This window comes from Lichenostomus cassidix, chromosome 1 (genome assembly GCF_008360975.1).
Source record: "Lichenostomus cassidix isolate B80296 chromosome 1, HeHo_3.0, whole genome shotgun sequence".
Lineage (NCBI taxonomy): Eukaryota > Metazoa > Chordata > Aves > Passeriformes > Meliphagidae > Lichenostomus > Lichenostomus cassidix.
Genome location: NC_139479.1, coordinates 98,471,814 through 98,489,127, shown reverse-complemented (window position 1 = coordinate 98,489,127; position 17,314 = coordinate 98,471,814). Strand labels below are relative to the sequence as shown.

At 38.6% G+C, this 17,314-nt stretch overlaps 1 protein-coding gene across 1 annotated transcript in view; it reads right to left on the bottom strand.

Annotated features, from left to right (window-relative positions):
- Positions 1–657: 657 nt before the first annotated feature.
- TMPRSS7 (transmembrane serine protease 7) overlaps positions 658–17,314 on the bottom strand; it is a 42,929-nt gene continuing 26,272 nt past the window's right edge. Inside the window, exons 9-19 of the mRNA XM_085049898.1 lie at positions 17,065–17,192; positions 15,720–15,832; positions 13,976–14,082; positions 9,992–10,128; positions 8,747–8,854; positions 8,049–8,159; positions 6,813–6,929; positions 4,645–4,822; positions 4,210–4,478; positions 2,965–3,101; positions 658–895 (exon numbers count right to left, since the gene is read on the bottom strand). Of these exons, the coding sequence (XP_084906024.1) occupies positions 725–895; positions 2,965–3,101; positions 4,210–4,478; positions 4,645–4,822; positions 6,813–6,929; positions 8,049–8,159; positions 8,747–8,854; positions 9,992–10,128; positions 13,976–14,082; positions 15,720–15,832; positions 17,065–17,192 (1,576 nt within the window). The 3' untranslated portion in view covers positions 658–724. The remainder of the gene's footprint in view (positions 896–2,964; positions 3,102–4,209; positions 4,479–4,644; positions 4,823–6,812; positions 6,930–8,048; positions 8,160–8,746; positions 8,855–9,991; positions 10,129–13,975; positions 14,083–15,719; positions 15,833–17,064; positions 17,193–17,314) is intronic.

Below are 17,314 nucleotides of genomic sequence, written 5' to 3'. Positions count from 1 at the left end.
CACACATCACAATGTTTATTCATCTTGTTAAGGTTGCCTGAAGCTAGAAAATTCAAATTCTTAGGTGGATGAACTTGAAAATAAAGAAGTGAAAGCAGGAAATAAAAGTTAGTAGCTCCAAATCATGAAGTTAATTAAAATGAAAGCTGGAGAGGGAATAAGCATGCAACAAATCACTACTTTTAGCAGCAGAATTTCTGATCTTCAAGAATTACGCCCCTATGGATTTAAAAGAATTGAGTTCACTTTTTGCAATGTCTCCTCTCTCCCTTTCTCCCTGTCAGCTGCTCTTTGTGGAGGAGGCAGGGAAAGTAGTTTTTACCAGACTGGAAACAGTTGATTGCAATTTCACAGTTATTTCTCTATTGGCCATATACATCCCAGAAGAAACGATGAGTAAGCTTCCAGCTCTGCTTACATGATCAATTGTATCCTCAGCTTCCTGAGAGGTGATTGCACCTGCACTTAGTTGGTGACTTGAAAATGAAGTTTAGTATTGCACATCCCCCCATGTCTCTAGACATCTGCATGGAACAACCACCACAAGAAACAGCCTCCTCCTTTTTCACCAAAGCTTGAAAAAATGGTATTTATTACCTCCATATGTGAATTCCAGAATTAGGAAGAGACATGCAAAGAAATTCCAGCACTGAACAGTTTTTCACAATATGATTTTAATTAAGATATCCAAGACACATTTTATTCCAAGAAAACAGTTTTCAAGTTACAAGACTGAAGGCACATATTTGTGTATCCATGGTGCAAAATTTGACACTCTCGTGTAGACACCTGGGAAATTTGGTCTTCCACATCCATAACCCCAGCTCACAATGCCAGTCAAAAACCATTTTCCATCTCCATTGCTTTGACAAGACAGTGGTCCACCAGAATCACCCTAAAAAAAATATAGAGTTATATGTATTTATAATATGCATTATAAAAACTGGGGAAAAAAAATCCACACTAGATATTTTGCATGAGTAATTCCAGTGATTATATTTTCTTATTCCCATAGTTCAAACAATCAATAAGCTTTTTTGTCAAGTAGATGGGATTGCAGTTACCAAAGTTTGCTCTTTCACAAGACAGAAGGTATTTCTCACTCTTTAAAGACACTAAGATATTACTTTTCATGGAGTATATTTGAAGTTTGTTTCTAGTCTCAAACTTACAGCTAAACCCCAAATCTGCTACTTAATGTGTATGTACATTCACAGGTTACACACTACCAACTCAAAAATAGTAAGCTTTTAAAAAATATTTTTAAAATTACAATAAATAAAATATTTAATAATTGTATTACTTCTTCCAAATTCGGGGTAAATGGAAACAGATGGAATCCCCCAATTGGTTTGTGTTTGAGGATTTTCGTTATTATTTTTTTTTAAAGAAGGAAAAAGAGCTTAAGTGTTATCTTCTAGTAGATACTAGTCACCATGTAATGGTTAGGGGCCCTTAACATCTTTATAAACAGAGCAGTTAAAATGAAGTCTGTTCTAGACTTCAAAATTTAATAAAGGATGTCATAGTGCTGTAATACAGGATAAAGCAACTAGGCGTCTTCCTTTACAGGTGTTCTAGTATGAATACACTGGCAGAGCTTCAGGTATAAAATAATTTTCCACCGTTTGGGGAAAATTCCTTGGACCAAGCTTACACTTCCTTGTAAGGCATTGCTGTACACACATCATCTCTGAAAAAGATACCTAGTTGCAAATTAAACTTTACCAAAATATTGGGTGTAAGAAACAACTTCTAAAAGCAAAAAGGGCATTTGGCAAAATTCAGATGTTTTGCAAGAGAAGTGCTTTTTTTCTAGACAAACATTTTGTTAGAGCTAGAAAACTATTTTGTGCTCACTTTATAGGATGTTGGGATATGCAGGTTAGAAGGGACCCCTTCCAAGGCCCTTTGGTGCCCACTCAAAGTAGGATTGTCTTGCATTGCATAAAAAATGGTTAAGAATTTAGAAGACAATTTTTTCCTTCCTTGACAATTAAGATTTTAAATTTAAAGAGCAAAAATTTTCAGTCTTTCATTCTTAGTAACACACCAGTATTTTTCACAAAACAGGAATACCACAATTTGATTACCTCTAACAGCTGCCAGACACAGACAAATCATTTGCCCTCACAAAAATGCAGCCAAAATGATGCCTTTCATTGGCTATGTTTTGAGCTGCCAAAACCAAATAGATTCTCCAGTTAATGAAAATTACACTTAATATCAATGGTCTCACTAACATCTAAAAAGCAGCTGGTACATTATACTCCCTCAGCCATTGTAGTCTCACTCAATTTCACATAGCTCAGTGAAAGACAGAACATCTTGAAGATTCCAGATCTCCATTAAAAAAAATTCTATTATTATTTTAGCAGTAAATTTACTACCATTTTAGCAGTAAATATGTATTTAAATATGTAAATAAGTTCAATATAATGTGCTGTATAATAGCTGTAATATTAAGTGTCATATATATTGTGTATATATGTAACTTTAGTACTATTCACTAGAAGTAAATTCAGCACTTTACATTTATCATCTTTTAGCTTTTCCAGACCAGAAATATCTTACATTTGCAAATTTATGCCTAATTGTCTTCGTCTCATACAATCCAAGTTGGAAGTGAGGGATCCTGAAAAGGCACAAGCTAGTGTCTCAATTTTGCTTCAGCTGAGAGCCTATTATGCCAAAAATTGCCTGATTTCAACTTGTTATTGGGACTTGCAAACTGATTGGCTCTTGACCTGCAACTGAAACTTAGTGATGATACTGATGCACATAAAGTAGCAGAACTCTGATAACATCCACAGATGAGATTTGCTGACAGACAATTCTTACGTTGCCCTTTTTCAGAACCGAAACAAAATGACCACAAAGTGGTCTGCCAGTCAATTCTTACAAATCATCATGCAACAAAGAAAGACAAGATAAGCTCTACACAGAGTGTGCTGAGATACATACTTTACACCCATCTCTTTTCCCAGATGATAGCCCAGCACAAAACATCCTAGCTGTGATAATCCCGTATGTGGAATGACATAATGTCTGGTCAATAATTTCTACCTCTGCTTTCTGAAGAACTGCTGAACCTTCATCATCTGGAAAACAAATTCAGAGAAGTGTGATTCAACAGAGCTTAGTATTTTACTCATCTATTGAAATAAAAACCAGGAAGTCTTCAGAAAATATCCACAGATACTTTTGACCACAGTGTTATTCCAGACTCCAAACAACTAACTTCAACAGAGCAGAAGGCCTCTTCTAACTATCAGGCAATTGTGTAATGTGATTGGCATAATCATATGATTGAGCAAAAAGATTTTTCCTTTCTCAAAATGTCTCAAGACTTCTTAATTTGTTCTCTTTTTATTTCTAAAAAAACCCCAGAATTTCACAAAAATATTTAAATCATCATATGACAGATTTGCAGTGAGTGTAGTATATCTGAAGGAGCCAAATTCAAGATTAAGATTATGAGTCAGAGTTTCAGAATGCAAATTTTGTCCGCATAAAGAACATGGACATCTCCAAATTTTGTTCCCTCTGTCTGAAAGATTTGGTAAAACATCTCTTTTTTATATGATATATACTTTAATAAAAACAGAATTAACCCAAACTTTCCCCTCCTTTCAATACAGCAGTTCAAATACCATCACCTGGTGATCCTTTCATAATCTGGTTATAGCCAAAGAAACTTCACCCACATATTCAAGCCCACATATTCAACCCACATATGCAAGCGCTGATTTAGGTCATGAGACTTTGCTTTAGGATTTGATAATACTAGTAAGTAATAAAGCATATTTTATTTGAAGTTACTTAAAAGACTGATTCAGCACTTGTGTTGCAGAAACTGATGAAGGGAATAGAGGGAACCAGGGAGAAATACCACCCCACCTTTTTTTTTTTTTTAAGCATTACATTTATCTTTCAAATAGCCAGCTTTTAAATTTCACATATGACTAAACAGCACCCCAAACAGAGAAACCACATCACTTGTCCCACACCTCCAAGGTGAACAAAGGGGGAAGATGATGCTGTGATGTTTTGAAGTTTAGCTCCCTGCACTAACAACACAAGACGAAGACTTTCAGATCCATAGGACCAGCAGCAAATTTTCCTGAGCATACAAAGGTACATGCACACTCCTGCAGCTGTGAAGGCTCCTGGGAACAAAATTAGCTCAACAGGAGGGATAAAACTCACCTGCTTCCTGCTTTTGGCCCCAACCTGTTATCCAGCACTTGTCCCCTCTACGGGCTTTATGGGACGAGGGAGGCAGGCAGATGGGCTGGATGAGGTGGCTCATGGTGTCTGGCCACGGCGTGCTCAGCTGCAGCAGCGCAATATCGTAGTCGTAGTTCCTGCTGTTGTAGTACTCGTGGACTATGATCCGCCGCACCGCAGACACAAACTTGGCACGGCCTTGCCTTTGCATGCCCAGGTGAGCACGCCATGCTCGGGGGTCAGCCAGCCTGGATGGGAGCAAACAAACACAATTTTTCTGAAAAAAGTACCTCAAAACACCCACTGACAGCAGGGCTGAGGAAAGGGGAGGGCAGCACCTCCACGCAGTTCAAACTCTGGAACATAAAGACACTTGCGGGTTCTGGCAATGTTTGGGACAGTTAGACTGCTTACTTGTTCCCTTGAAAGCAGTGGGCTGCAGACACAAGCCATTCTTTCGATATCACTGATGCTCCACAGTAAGCAGCTCCCACAAAATGAAGGCTGACCTGCCAGGGCCATTCACCTTCCTCAGTGTTGGAGCCACCTACAATCCGAGAGATAAGATTGCTGGTCTTGCTACTGCCGCAACCTGCAAGGGATATTTCAGGTTATAATCCCCATCTCCAGTACTTCCCTTTAATGAGAGGGCTTCCCACAAAGGGCATGAAAGACTATTGCACTTCAAAATGTTTTGAAATCTATTTCATTCCCCTGCTATAATCATGCAGCTTCTCTCTTTGGCTATTCTATTACTGAAAGAAGAGGTGAATCCATAAAAAGGCACTAGTCTGGAAATTTTACTAAAATCCCTTTTCTAGCTCTGCTACAGAAATTAGCCTCAAAATATTTCTTGTGTCAGAAATATTAAAGGATCAATTGATGTAATAAGCATCAAAATGTATATATACAATTAGGCAATCCCTCATATCTTTTTGATACTGACAACCCTGACCTGAAAGGACATAATCAACAAAGAAGTACAGCATCATTACAACACTTATTTCTTGCCCAAACAGTGGGAATTATACAAGAAAAATATATGGGGAGATTGGATGTTTATTTGAGAAACAAAGTGGTCCAACCATTATTTTGTATGTAAATGATTGACAGTCTGACAATGGTGTATGTGATTAGCAGGTGAAGAAGACATGTCTTATCAGCACAAAAGGTGCACTCTTAATTTGAAAAGAAAGGAAGAAAGACCCTTCTCTAGAGCCTCATGTCCATCCCTAGTCCCTGTACATAAAGTTTCTGCTCAGGAGTTTTAGTCCCACACTCCCACACACAGGTGTTAATATTTCTGTACCCTTTCCTAAACACATCCAAAAAGTCAAATGCTGCTTTAATGTTTCCAAATAAAAATAGGCATAATGGCTAGTCTTTTAAGATGTCCTATTGGATCCATGCAGGTGCTGACAGATTTAACATACAGGCAGCATGCCAGAGGCAGGTGAGAGCCAGGCAAAATCATAAAATCAGTGACTGGTTTGGTTTGGAAAGGGGCCTTAAAGATTATCTAGTCCCAACCCCCCTGCCGTGGGCAGGGACACTTTCCTACTAAACCAGCTTGCTCAGGATTCTATCCAGCCTAGCCTTGAACAATTCCAGGGATGTGGCATCCACAGGCTCTCTGGGCAACCTGTGCCATGGCCTCACCACCCACACAGTGGAGAATTCCTTCCTTATATCTAATCTAAATCTACCCTTTTTTATTATTATAAAGCCATTCCTCTTTGTCCTGTCATTACATACCCTCATGAAAAGTCCCTCTCCAGTTCTCTCGTAAACCCCGTTAGGTACTGAAAGGTGCCAAGGGCCTTCTTCCTAAAGCCATCTCTTCTCCAGGCTGAACAACCCCAGCTCTCTCAGCCTGTCTTCATAGGAGAGGTGCTCCAGCCCACAGATACCTTCATGGACCTCCTCTGGACTCATTCCAACATGCCCATGTTATGTATCTCAAATACTTGACACCATTCAGTTAAACAACTAACCTTAACCCCACTTTTATTGCTGCTGCAGTGACAACCATCTGTTTGCTGTACAGCAAAACAAACTGAAAAGTTTGTACAGAAGTTACTTTAGCAAGATTTGAGACTAAAACTTAACTTGACGCTATAAAGTATTGGGGTCTTCACCATCTGGACAAGTAAGAGAAGTGACAAGTTTGTGAGTTTTTTCTCATTGCAGCTGTATCACACCTGAAGTTCAAATACAGTCTGACTTCAATAAAATGCCTGGCATTGCTGCAGACAACAGAAGTGCTGCCTCACCAGCTAAGTTCACTCTTAAATTAACCCTGCTGCCCTAATCCTTAGAATAGCTGCAATAAGCAGTGCAGCCATCTAAGACTCCCCATAGCAGTAAGATCACCCTCCCACAAGAACTCAGCAAATTCTGCAACCAGACCTGAAGTAAACAGATAGCTGATAATTACCGCACTATCAAAGAGAGAATGCAATAAAACTTCAGTACCTGCAGCATGACTTGTACCAACTCCAAAACAGGGAGAAAGAAATAAAAGGTCTTTATTGTATAAAAAGTTCAAAGTTTGAAAAGATGAGCATTTGAGAGGAACTTACTGCAGCTGCTTTCATCACTTCCATCAACACAGTCCACAGTCCCATCACACCTTGCATATTGTTTCCTAATGCAAATGTTATTCCTGCACTTAAATGTGTGGTTGGTGCAGGGAATACCTGAAAGAGTTGTGAGGAAAAAAAAAAAAAACCCAACCATTGTCTCAGCTTAACACATGAAGACATGTCTGCACAGATAGAACGTGCATTAATAGATAGGAGGATGAAAAAAAAGCACTTTGGCTGGGATGGCTTAAACCAACCTCTAAACAGAATAAAATGTTCGAACAGAACTGCATCTAAACCTAGGAGTGCAACTACTTGACCGAGTCTGAACAAAGATTTCCCCCCCTCCTTTATCACAGAACTAATGAACACAGATATAGTAGTGAAGATTAGATGTAAAGTTAAGGGTAACAAGAAGAAACATCCTCTATACTCCTTTCCAGTACTCTGGAAAGAAGCTCTCCTTTGTATTTCAGTATTAAATGTGAAATGAAAGATTGTAGTGAAAGCAGTCTTATTAACTCTATTCAGTAAAACTCCAACCCCCAAACTTGGCATTCTCCTATTTCCCTGTGGCTTGCAATAAATGAGACCACTCAAAATCAATCTATTTTTCTTGCCAACACACAGAAGTTTCCCATAATCATTTACGCAGACTCTCCTGTCAGAGGGGACAAAAAAGTTTTCTTTAAAAAAGTCACTTGCAGCACTTCCCAGCTGTGCTTCCTTTCATATGTCACAGTGTCCATTTATTCTAAAAAGTTCAAGGAAGTTCTGATTCAAAACTTTCATTTGCCTAATGCTAGATTTATGGCTTCCATTAACCTTATAACCCTGAAAATGGCTACAGAGAAACCATAATTTTTATAGTTATTTTACAGATGGTAAAATAGATTCAGGAATTAATTTGCACAGATTATGCTGTAAAGAGATAAAATCTCAGATTCAAGCTTTAAATCCCCAGATCCCCACTATGCACCTGAAGCACTTAATTCCTCTGCCAGTATTTTACAGAAACACATGTTCATGAGCTTATTAAATAGTTTAAAATCAATAATGGCTTGTTTCTAAGCACATCTGAATAACTGAACTATATAGAACTATGAAGAATTATACAGCCCAAGTGAGATTTGACAGTGCCTCTTAACCCTTTGAATGCAGCACCCAGAATTCAAGTCAGGAGTAGGGAGATGACAAAACTAAGAAAAATATTATTCAGGAGAGCAGCCTTACTGTGCGTGCAGTTCTGCTCATCTTTTCCATTCTCACAATCACTTACTCCATTGCAGACAAGCAAGTTATCCTGTATTGCGAAGCTGGAGTTACAGTTCCACTCAGGGACCACTTTAAAAACAAAAGCCAAATCAGGTACAGAAGCATTCCTGTAAATGCTAACACATCCCCTTCTGACTATGTCTGGATACCACATTTACCACATTCTTTCCTTCACAGCATGGTACCAGGAGGCCATGAGTGCCACATCATGCATGAAGAGAGCACAAAGGAGTTCAGTGAGCTCCCCAGCTCGAGATGTTCAGTATCACTCTGATCTACTCTATGGCCTCCCCTTTGTCATTCCTCCACAAAAATAACTAAAAGTGGAACAAAACTTAATTAATAATTACCAGCATTTATCACATAAGGAAAAACTAAAATATAGCCTACTACAGATATTATTGCACATCTAAATTTCTTTCTTGTGCTCTCCAGTGCCATACCGTGTTCATTCTTTGTTTTGTCCCCTGCCAATTAGCTAGGAATTAAGCACTCAAGAGACTGACAGATAGTCTGCACCTGGACATACAAAGGAAGCTGAAAACATACTTTGTTATTCCCATTAAAAAATTTCACCTTGTTTCAGCTGCCTTTTAAGACTAGAGAACACATTCCCGATGTTTTCCAGTCAAGATCTCTAATAAGTGAATACAAACCACAGGAGAGTTCATCACTTTCATCGAAGCAGTTGTTTATGCCATCACAGCGCTGCATCTGCTGGATGCATAAGCCAGTAGAGCACTTGAAATGTCCAGGTGGACATGCTGGAGATTAAAAAAGAAAAAAAAAATAGCAAAACATAAAACCAAGCATCCAATTCCTTTTCACAAATCTTGCCAGCTTGTTTCAATTTACAGTCACTAAGTTGCTCCAAGGAATGATAAAGTTGATCTAAATTTAATAGTCTGTATACATTGCCAGAACTCAAATTGAATTGAAATGCTGAAAACTGGGATTTAAAGAAGAGGAAAAAGATGTCTCCAAAGTTCCAATTCAGCTATTTCTGGAATATGTACCACAGGCTCTCTAGGGATGGACCAAACCAGACCTAGTTTTATGGTGCAACAAAAGACTGCTTAGAATGCTGTCCTTACTTTAAAGGACAGCCTCATTTCCCATAACCAAAATTTGCAGCATTTTGCAACTTTGGTAAAAAACCTGCATTGAGGTGGTGTATGAACTATATAATTCTGCCTTATAAATGAAAATAATCAAATTACCCCTCTTTTTACATATTCTACATATATACACTGAATAAAGTTGCTCTAATGTGACTTTTCCATGCTTTTCTATGTCTAGAAAGCACTGCTTGTCTACTGCTGTAACAAGAATATATAAGACTAATAGAGGTGAAAAAGCACCAGTAAACAAGCTATTTGTTTCAGGACTGGAAAAAACACAGGGTGTCTGTTTATCAACTTTTTGAGCTGTTTTTTCAGCTCAGATTTCAGATTTGAGTGACGTATATAAATATATGGAAACACTGAAATAAGCAGTTGCTTATTTGATACACTTTTCATTACCTGCAAGTCTTATAGCAACAGAAACATTGCAAACAAAATGTTGGGGATGAAAAAGAGGAACAACAGGCTTCAGCTGACTGCACCATGGCCTTAGCCATGCAGGACGCTTTGAGGACTGTGCAGAAAGAGAACAGACTGTGCTCAGGCAGGAAACCAGAGCATGCTGCACATGCCCACAAGCCTTAGATGCACAGCCTTGATGAGACAGAAAAGGTTCTTTGCTCGTCATCTGACTTAGTAAGATTAGAAAAGAAAATGAACTGAAACCAACTGGTAATTTCCTGCACAAACTCAATTAAGTCCAACTGGACCCCAAAAAAGCTACTTCACAGGTCTGAAATGCAAAGAAGGGTTGAAAAAGATTAAAATCCATCTTACGCTGGGCAATGTTATAGCTGCCATACTCCACCAGCAGCGGCTTCTCGGAGACCTTGGAACTGCACTGAAGCTCAACATTGACGGCAGAACTTGTAATGTGGAAGACTGTTTGGTGATCAACATAGTAACCACAGTACCTAAAAGGGTTCAGGAGAGTTCTAGAGCAGCCTTAACATGAAAATTGCCTTACATACAATTTAAATGTCAACACCACTGAAATTCAGCAATAAAGTCAGCTGCTTTAATTAGGAGCCAAACCCAAAAATATTTCTCAGTAGTCGCCCAACCTTCATCCACCATTAACATTCTGGAAATTCATTTTTGTATGTCACGCCTTCAAATAAAAAGTCTTAGAAGTAATGCCTTGAGTGCACATCCACTTAAAGTTGCTATCGTGGCAAAGAAGTTATTTGGATTTCTGCCTAGGTGCCACTTGATTCAGAGAAGCCGAAAAGCCCTCTGATACCAGCAAACATTTAATCCATTCATTGTTAATGAATTTCTAATGTCCCTTTCATCAAACATGCCAGTATCTAGCTGGGGTGTGTGTGGAGGGGTCAACAAAAAACCCACATAAAAAAAAAAAAAAAAAGCAAAGAAAAACAAACAAACCCCAAAGCAAAAAAAACCCCACAACCAAACAAAGCTTCTTTGACAAGGGAAAGGTTGCTGGCTTGTTATTTAAAAAATTGATACAGTTTTAAATGTAGTAAACCAATGAATATTGACAGTACATGTTGTTCTAGAAATGGAAATAAAACCCCTCTCCTTCTGTTCAGCAAAAATGCCTCAAAAATGCAGCTCTTATAAGAAAAACATCTGGCTTTAAAATTCCTGCCAAAATCAAAGTACATGTGAATCTTAGATTTAAGAGCACAAGCAGCTGCATTAATTTTTAGCACACTCAGCACACACAGTTCTTTGACAGAAGTACAAGGTCATTCACTGACAACACAGTGAACGCAAAGAACAACAACAACAAAAAAATTGTTGCATTGTTAAACAGACTAGTGGACTATTAGCCAGAGGTAAATATTTCCCTTGTGTATTTTTCCACATCAAAGCATTGCATCAGGATTATTCTTCATGTCAATGAATGGAGAAAAACTGGTCAGTGATTGCCATGTGAACAGATGTTGCCTCAGTGTCCTGAGCATCTTAGTGATGTGTGCCACAGGGAATGGACACACTCATTCATATGTTTCCATGTGCGCTTTATTTCACCCTACTAAAATCAAACATCCTGCTAACAGATCTAGGGAGATTCTGTTTCAGCAATGTGAAAATAAAGGAAGAAAACAATTAAAAAAAAAAAAACAAGACTCCTCTTTGACTTCCTGAAAGCAAATGCAGAAAAACCCAGTTAATTTTACGGCTTTTTATTATAGGAAAATTATTTGTAAAAGACGCCCCAAATGAAGCAAACAAACAAAAGCCCACAAAACCAAAAAAACCACAACCCAACCCCCACCAAGCAACAACAAAAACCACAAAAAAACCCCTCCAAAAAAACCCCACCCACCAAATCTATCAGTGTTAATTAAGAGTGAAGACTTCCTAGAACAGGAAGTCTAGTTTCATTAATTTTAGTGTTTGTCACCAATGCTCCCAACCTAAAACAGCCTGTCAAAGTGCATAGCAAAATGCCACCTAAGGACCGGATGCCCATTAGCCCACAGACAGTTTCTACATTTCTCCTTCTGTCAATGACTGAGACAATCTTCCCTCCAACAAACCCTAGCATGACTTTTAAAAAAAAAAAAAAAAGAAAAATAAAAAGGTGCAGGCTGCACCGACCCCTTCTCAGCCAAATAAAACAAACTCCTCTCACCAGAAGTAAAGGAAATTGCTGTCCATCTGAAACAGGTACATTGAGGAAGCTATCACCTATACACAATGAGAAATGCCACATGCTCATGGGAGTTGTGAGACAAAGCTACAGGCCCTCAGCAGCCTTTTGCTGGTGTTTTCCTGGTCACCCAGGTATCCATTTATTGGTATCCAGTTCCAGGGCAAATGGAAGTTGCAAGGCACCATCTGTAACTCTGTGCCACTGCTCCAGAGAGAAACTGATTAAGGGGATCCTGTCCCATATGTTGGAAGAGTGAGTGATTCAGGGAATGAGCAGATACACACTTCCTGCAGCAGAAACAATGGGATGTTGCACGAACAGTTTTAAGAAAAATAAAGCACCTCTGTGTCCACATAAACCTCTGCTGGTCTGCTTACAAGAGACTAATTGGCATTCCTGCCTCTGAGAATTTCAGCAAAAGCAGTACATCAGCTGTAACTTCTTTGACGAGGCAGTGGAGCATTGTATGTGCACTGGAAGATAGACAAGGAAGAACTGCATGGTTGTGTTCAGTGTCCTTGGTTAGATAAAGCTGTCCCTAGAGGTCTGAAGGAACCTTACCTGCACAACCTTCTCAGTCCCAGTCTTTACTAATATCCCAAAAGTTCTTACCCATTTTTACATAAGATAACAGAATGTGCATCCCATAAGCTGCAATTGCAAAAAGCTGAAAGATGGGGGTCCCTCTGCCCCCTCCCTCGGCATTTCATTAACCACTAAAATTTGGGAAAAAAAGAAAATAAAACGTTACCATGTTTCATGCTTTAAGTCATACTTTTTCCCTTTCAAAAGTAATCAGAACATAAAATCAGAAGTTCAAAAGACTTATTTTCAGTGAAAAAGACATTTTCAAAGGAAAGCTCGTCTTGGTCTACTTCCATCACCAGCAACCAGCAACAGAAATTAGGATCATGTGCTCTTGTGCAGTACTTCAAAAGTAACCCTGAGTGAACTTTTAAGAATCATACCATGGACATCTGACTCTGTGGAATGCATAATTGGTAGGTTTATTGGAAAGCTACTCTTCCAGATTCTTTCATGATTCTCTGTCAAAGAACCCTTCAATATGAGCCTACTATCATTTTTTCCCTCCAGACTTTACCTTTATTTGTTTTTTATCTCAGCCATCCCAAGTATCACAAATCTTTCCATTTCTGTCATAAAAAGAACACCAAAAAACCCCACAAACAGACTAAGTATGGTGTGTTTTGACTGGTGTTTGTATGTGCTCATCTAGTCCAGCATCCAATTCCCATCAAGGCACAATTGTAGGAACTTCAAACTGAATTTTCTCTCTATGAACACAATGTGGTATTGAAGAACAGATAAAGTTTTTTCTTCTCTCTCTAATTCTTTCCGTTGCATCCTTAAGGACCTAATTGGATTTTCTTAGTTTCAGTAGTGAGTTCAGAAACTCAGTTTCAAGACTAATCTTACTGAGGTTTCCATTTGAATGAAGTTTAAGAAAAAAAGAAAATCCAGTGTTTTAAATCTAGCCTAGCCTCATCATCTAGCATTCAAAAGATGACTTCAAAATTGAGGAAAGAATGGGTGGAAAATGTGCTGGGAAATCAGTGGTATCTTAATAAAAAGCCAGCATAAATATTTTAATTAAAAACACTTCAGAAGTAGTGGTTCCTTGAAAGCCACTCTGTGTATTTTCTCTTTCAAGAGCCAATGACTGGAATGGGAAGCAGTTATAGTTCTATTCCAAATCTTCTCATTGCAATGGCTTTCACCAAGAAGTTAATTAGATTTGCTGTCCTCTTGAGCAATCATAGAATTAAGTTACTCTAAAAAGGCCTTTAAACACATCTTTTTTAATGGCCCCAGAAAACACAGAATTATTTTAGGGTTCACAGGACACCAATCTTCATCCAACTCTTTCCATTTCTCTGTCTTCAAAGAGTACTAAAGACTATTGTCTTCATCTTTCTGGTACTTTTCAGTAGAATAGATATAAAAATACATTTTACAAAGATTCTATTACATCATCAGGTGAAATGAAGGAATGGTAGGATTACACCAGTGAATTACTTCTGTCCTTGTGGAAGCTCTCTGAGTGAGCTGCAGTAGTAATGGGGAGGTTTACTTTGGTACTGTTACATTAATAATCCATGCAGAGTACTTACATGCGTTCATTAATTTTCCACCACCCTCGCTCACAGCCTTTAATATTCTTCTCACTAATGGTATAGTTATGAAACTTCAGAGCTATACCAAGGCTCTTCTGTGGAGTCTGTTGTGAGCAAGAAAGACAGTGCAAGCAGTCTTCTTTTTCCTTTTGTGGGTATAGAACACAAAAGTCTATAAACTTATTTCAGCAATTACAGAGCTTGGCGATGCCATACTCTGGGAGCTGTACTGGCTTCAGCAGCTCAACAGCCAGCACTTTAGACACCTGCCAGCTATTCAGTCCTGAGTAAAAGCAAGGGTTGGCACAGCCCCACCACAGCTGCAGGCTTTCTTCCCCTCTAGCCAATAGCCTTCTCATCTTCAGAGAGACACTAGCCATAGAAAGCAGCTTTTGTATCAAGATCAAAGCACTCAAAACACATCCAAGTGTACTTGCGTAGGCGCACAGAGCCCCAGAGGATTTTTAGAGTTAAGCTACTGCTTGGAATACTTGTATCACATTTGTAATGCTAGGAGTTACTTCCAGCACGATATTATAGTCTCCTGCTAGCACATGCTCAGCCATGCAGTCTTTAGTACTTTACAAAACATTTCTAAACCCAGCGACATCATGAGTGTTCACACTTAATTAGAAATGCCTTTGATAAAAGGAACAGAATGTATTTTGTGAGACAAGGCCATGCTCATTTAAAAATAAAGGCTGATTCAGGGCAAAAATCCAGAAATTAATTTTTTTCTCCTTCTCTCTTACAGAAAATACAACTTGAAAAATGAGTGAAGTTTCAATATTGTATAACTGGGAAATGAAAATGGTTTAAGCAATAAATCTTTGGGTTTGCCCATGTTAACTGTCCAGAAACTTTTCTATCAGAAGTCCAGGATGAACTGAAGACCTTAAATTTAGCCCCCAAAAATTGCCTTATCATTCTAGAAGAGGAAGAGGCTGTAGGTCATGGCTAGCTGGACTTAATTTATATTACTGTGATTAAGTGTGGGGCAATCACTAGCTTAAAAAGACATGAGAAGCATAACCAGAAAGATGGGTAAACAGTGGACCTCATCACATCCATTGCTATATTCTTTAGAGAGGAAAACACTGAAGGGCAAACTCTAATTCAAAGACTTAGCAGCACTGATAAGGAAACACTCATGTCAGAGAAGACATGACAAAACTAAAGCAATGTCAGCTTTCAGCAATATGCTTTCAGGAGAGTGCCTGAAAAGATGCAGAAAAAAGACAACAAATTAAAAAAACCAGTTTATAGGGTTGTGCTGATAGGACAGACCATTCTGAAGACAAATTAAATGTATTAGGCATATTAAAAGATACCAGAGAAGTTGCAGTAATAACTAGGCTAGAGGGGGTTTTTGTGCATACTTTCATCCAAATTTCTGGGGGTGGGAAGAGTTAAAACCAGCCAAGTCTTATATTCCCTGCCATGAAGTTTTTCTGTAGGCTAAACAGCAAAACTTTTCTCAGCTCTTCACCTTTATAATAAGACAACTTAAGAACTATGTTCTTTTCATTAAAAGTAAGTGCACAGAAAGAGGAAAAAGGAAAAAATTGGTACGAAACACCTGATCACAGACACCTGATCATTGCTATTCAGCAATGCCATTTCTATAAACTACTACACCAGTGAGGATGCAGATTACCGCCAACTCAATCACTTCTGCTTTACTTAAGCTCTATGTGTCCAAAACACACAATAGTGTCCAAGAGGGAAAGAATCATGTTACCTGGAAGTTCCATGCACAAAGGCATTTTGGAGGATAATAGCTTGGGTAATAGGGACTTGTGATTCTCCCTTCATAGCCAATCTTCTCTTTTGTCATTATTGCTTTTCCACACCCTAAGGAAAAAAAAAAAGAGGTAAAATTTGGCAAACCTTAATATACTTTCAGTAAAGCTATTCAGTGGGCTAAAGCATGCAAATTTATCATGAGCCTGTCACTGCAAAGCTATGAGGGTTAGAGATTATATTTAGCTGGATTCAAGTTATAAAAAGAGACCCTTCACAATGATGTACATAGGAGACAAAGGATGTAAATATCCAGGGATGAGTGCTGGGCTCTGCAGGACCAGAAGAAAACATTGTTAAGTTTATATCTGTTATTTCACTGCAAGTTTTGCAAACAAACATATCAATACAGCCACACTGCAGTAGTACACAGGGACCTCTAGTCTTAGAATGAAGCCAGTTAGAAGTGAAATGGAAGATATACTAACCTAATCAGCCTCCTGGAAACCAAAACTTTCTGGTATGACTGCTCAGTGGATTTACAGAACTAATTAAAAACAAACTCACACACACAAAGAAACAAACAAAGAAAACCCAGACCTGAATTTAAAGATCCAAACAAACTAACCAACCCACAACCCACACAGAACTGAGCCTGAAGTCACTTATTATGGAGAATTCATCACATGCTTTTATGATGGTATATTAATGCTTAATTACTGTCAACATGAAAAGTGTGCAGCATCTTTTGGAGCAGCTTGTATTTCCTTGCATTGGGTTGTGTGAGATTTTTCTCTCTGTGCCACTAGCATGATATTCCTTGCACCCTCTGTGATTCTGATCTAACCACTTCAAGATTAAAGCAATAAAAAGCTAGTGATGGACTTGACACACAAAGGTAACTGACTCTTTTGTGTTCCTGAGGAGGCAGGGACCGATAGCAAATGTAGACAAAGCTAGTGAAGTTTTATTTTCTCAAACCAGTTTTTAGTGCTGAACTCTTTCCACCTTAAGGTCATCCCCGAATGCCGAGGCAGAAGGGACGCGAGTGCTACACCTGAAATAACAGCTCCATCTACTGGCACATTGCAGTGCTCGCCAACTCTATGCAGGGCTGCTGCCAGCCTTTAACCCTCGTACTTCACAAGTAGTCCGCCCAGATAACATTACTCAAGAGGAAGGCACACAATAATGCAGAGGAGATGAAGGGGAGACAGGTACCTGTAAAAAGAAGAAACTCAGGTACAGGAATCATTTATCCATAGTCAGAAACGCGATAGCCACTTCAGGATCTTAGAAGAAACATTACAACAAACACAATTTCAAACACAGAACAAACCTACTTTCTTGTGTAATGACCTCAAAATAGCCATGGAATTCCTTATGCTCCTTTACATGTGCCTTAAACATTACCAGCATAAGATTATTTGTGGACACAAGGGATACCAATGAATCAGCTGGTTCACAAGCTCTGAGGGGGAAGAAGGAAAAGCACATACATAAGCAAAAGCTTAAAAAGCAAAAAGCTTAAAAAGCAAAAAGCTTAACATATTGCTCTCATTCTATGCATAAGTTTTCCACTGGTTCAGACCT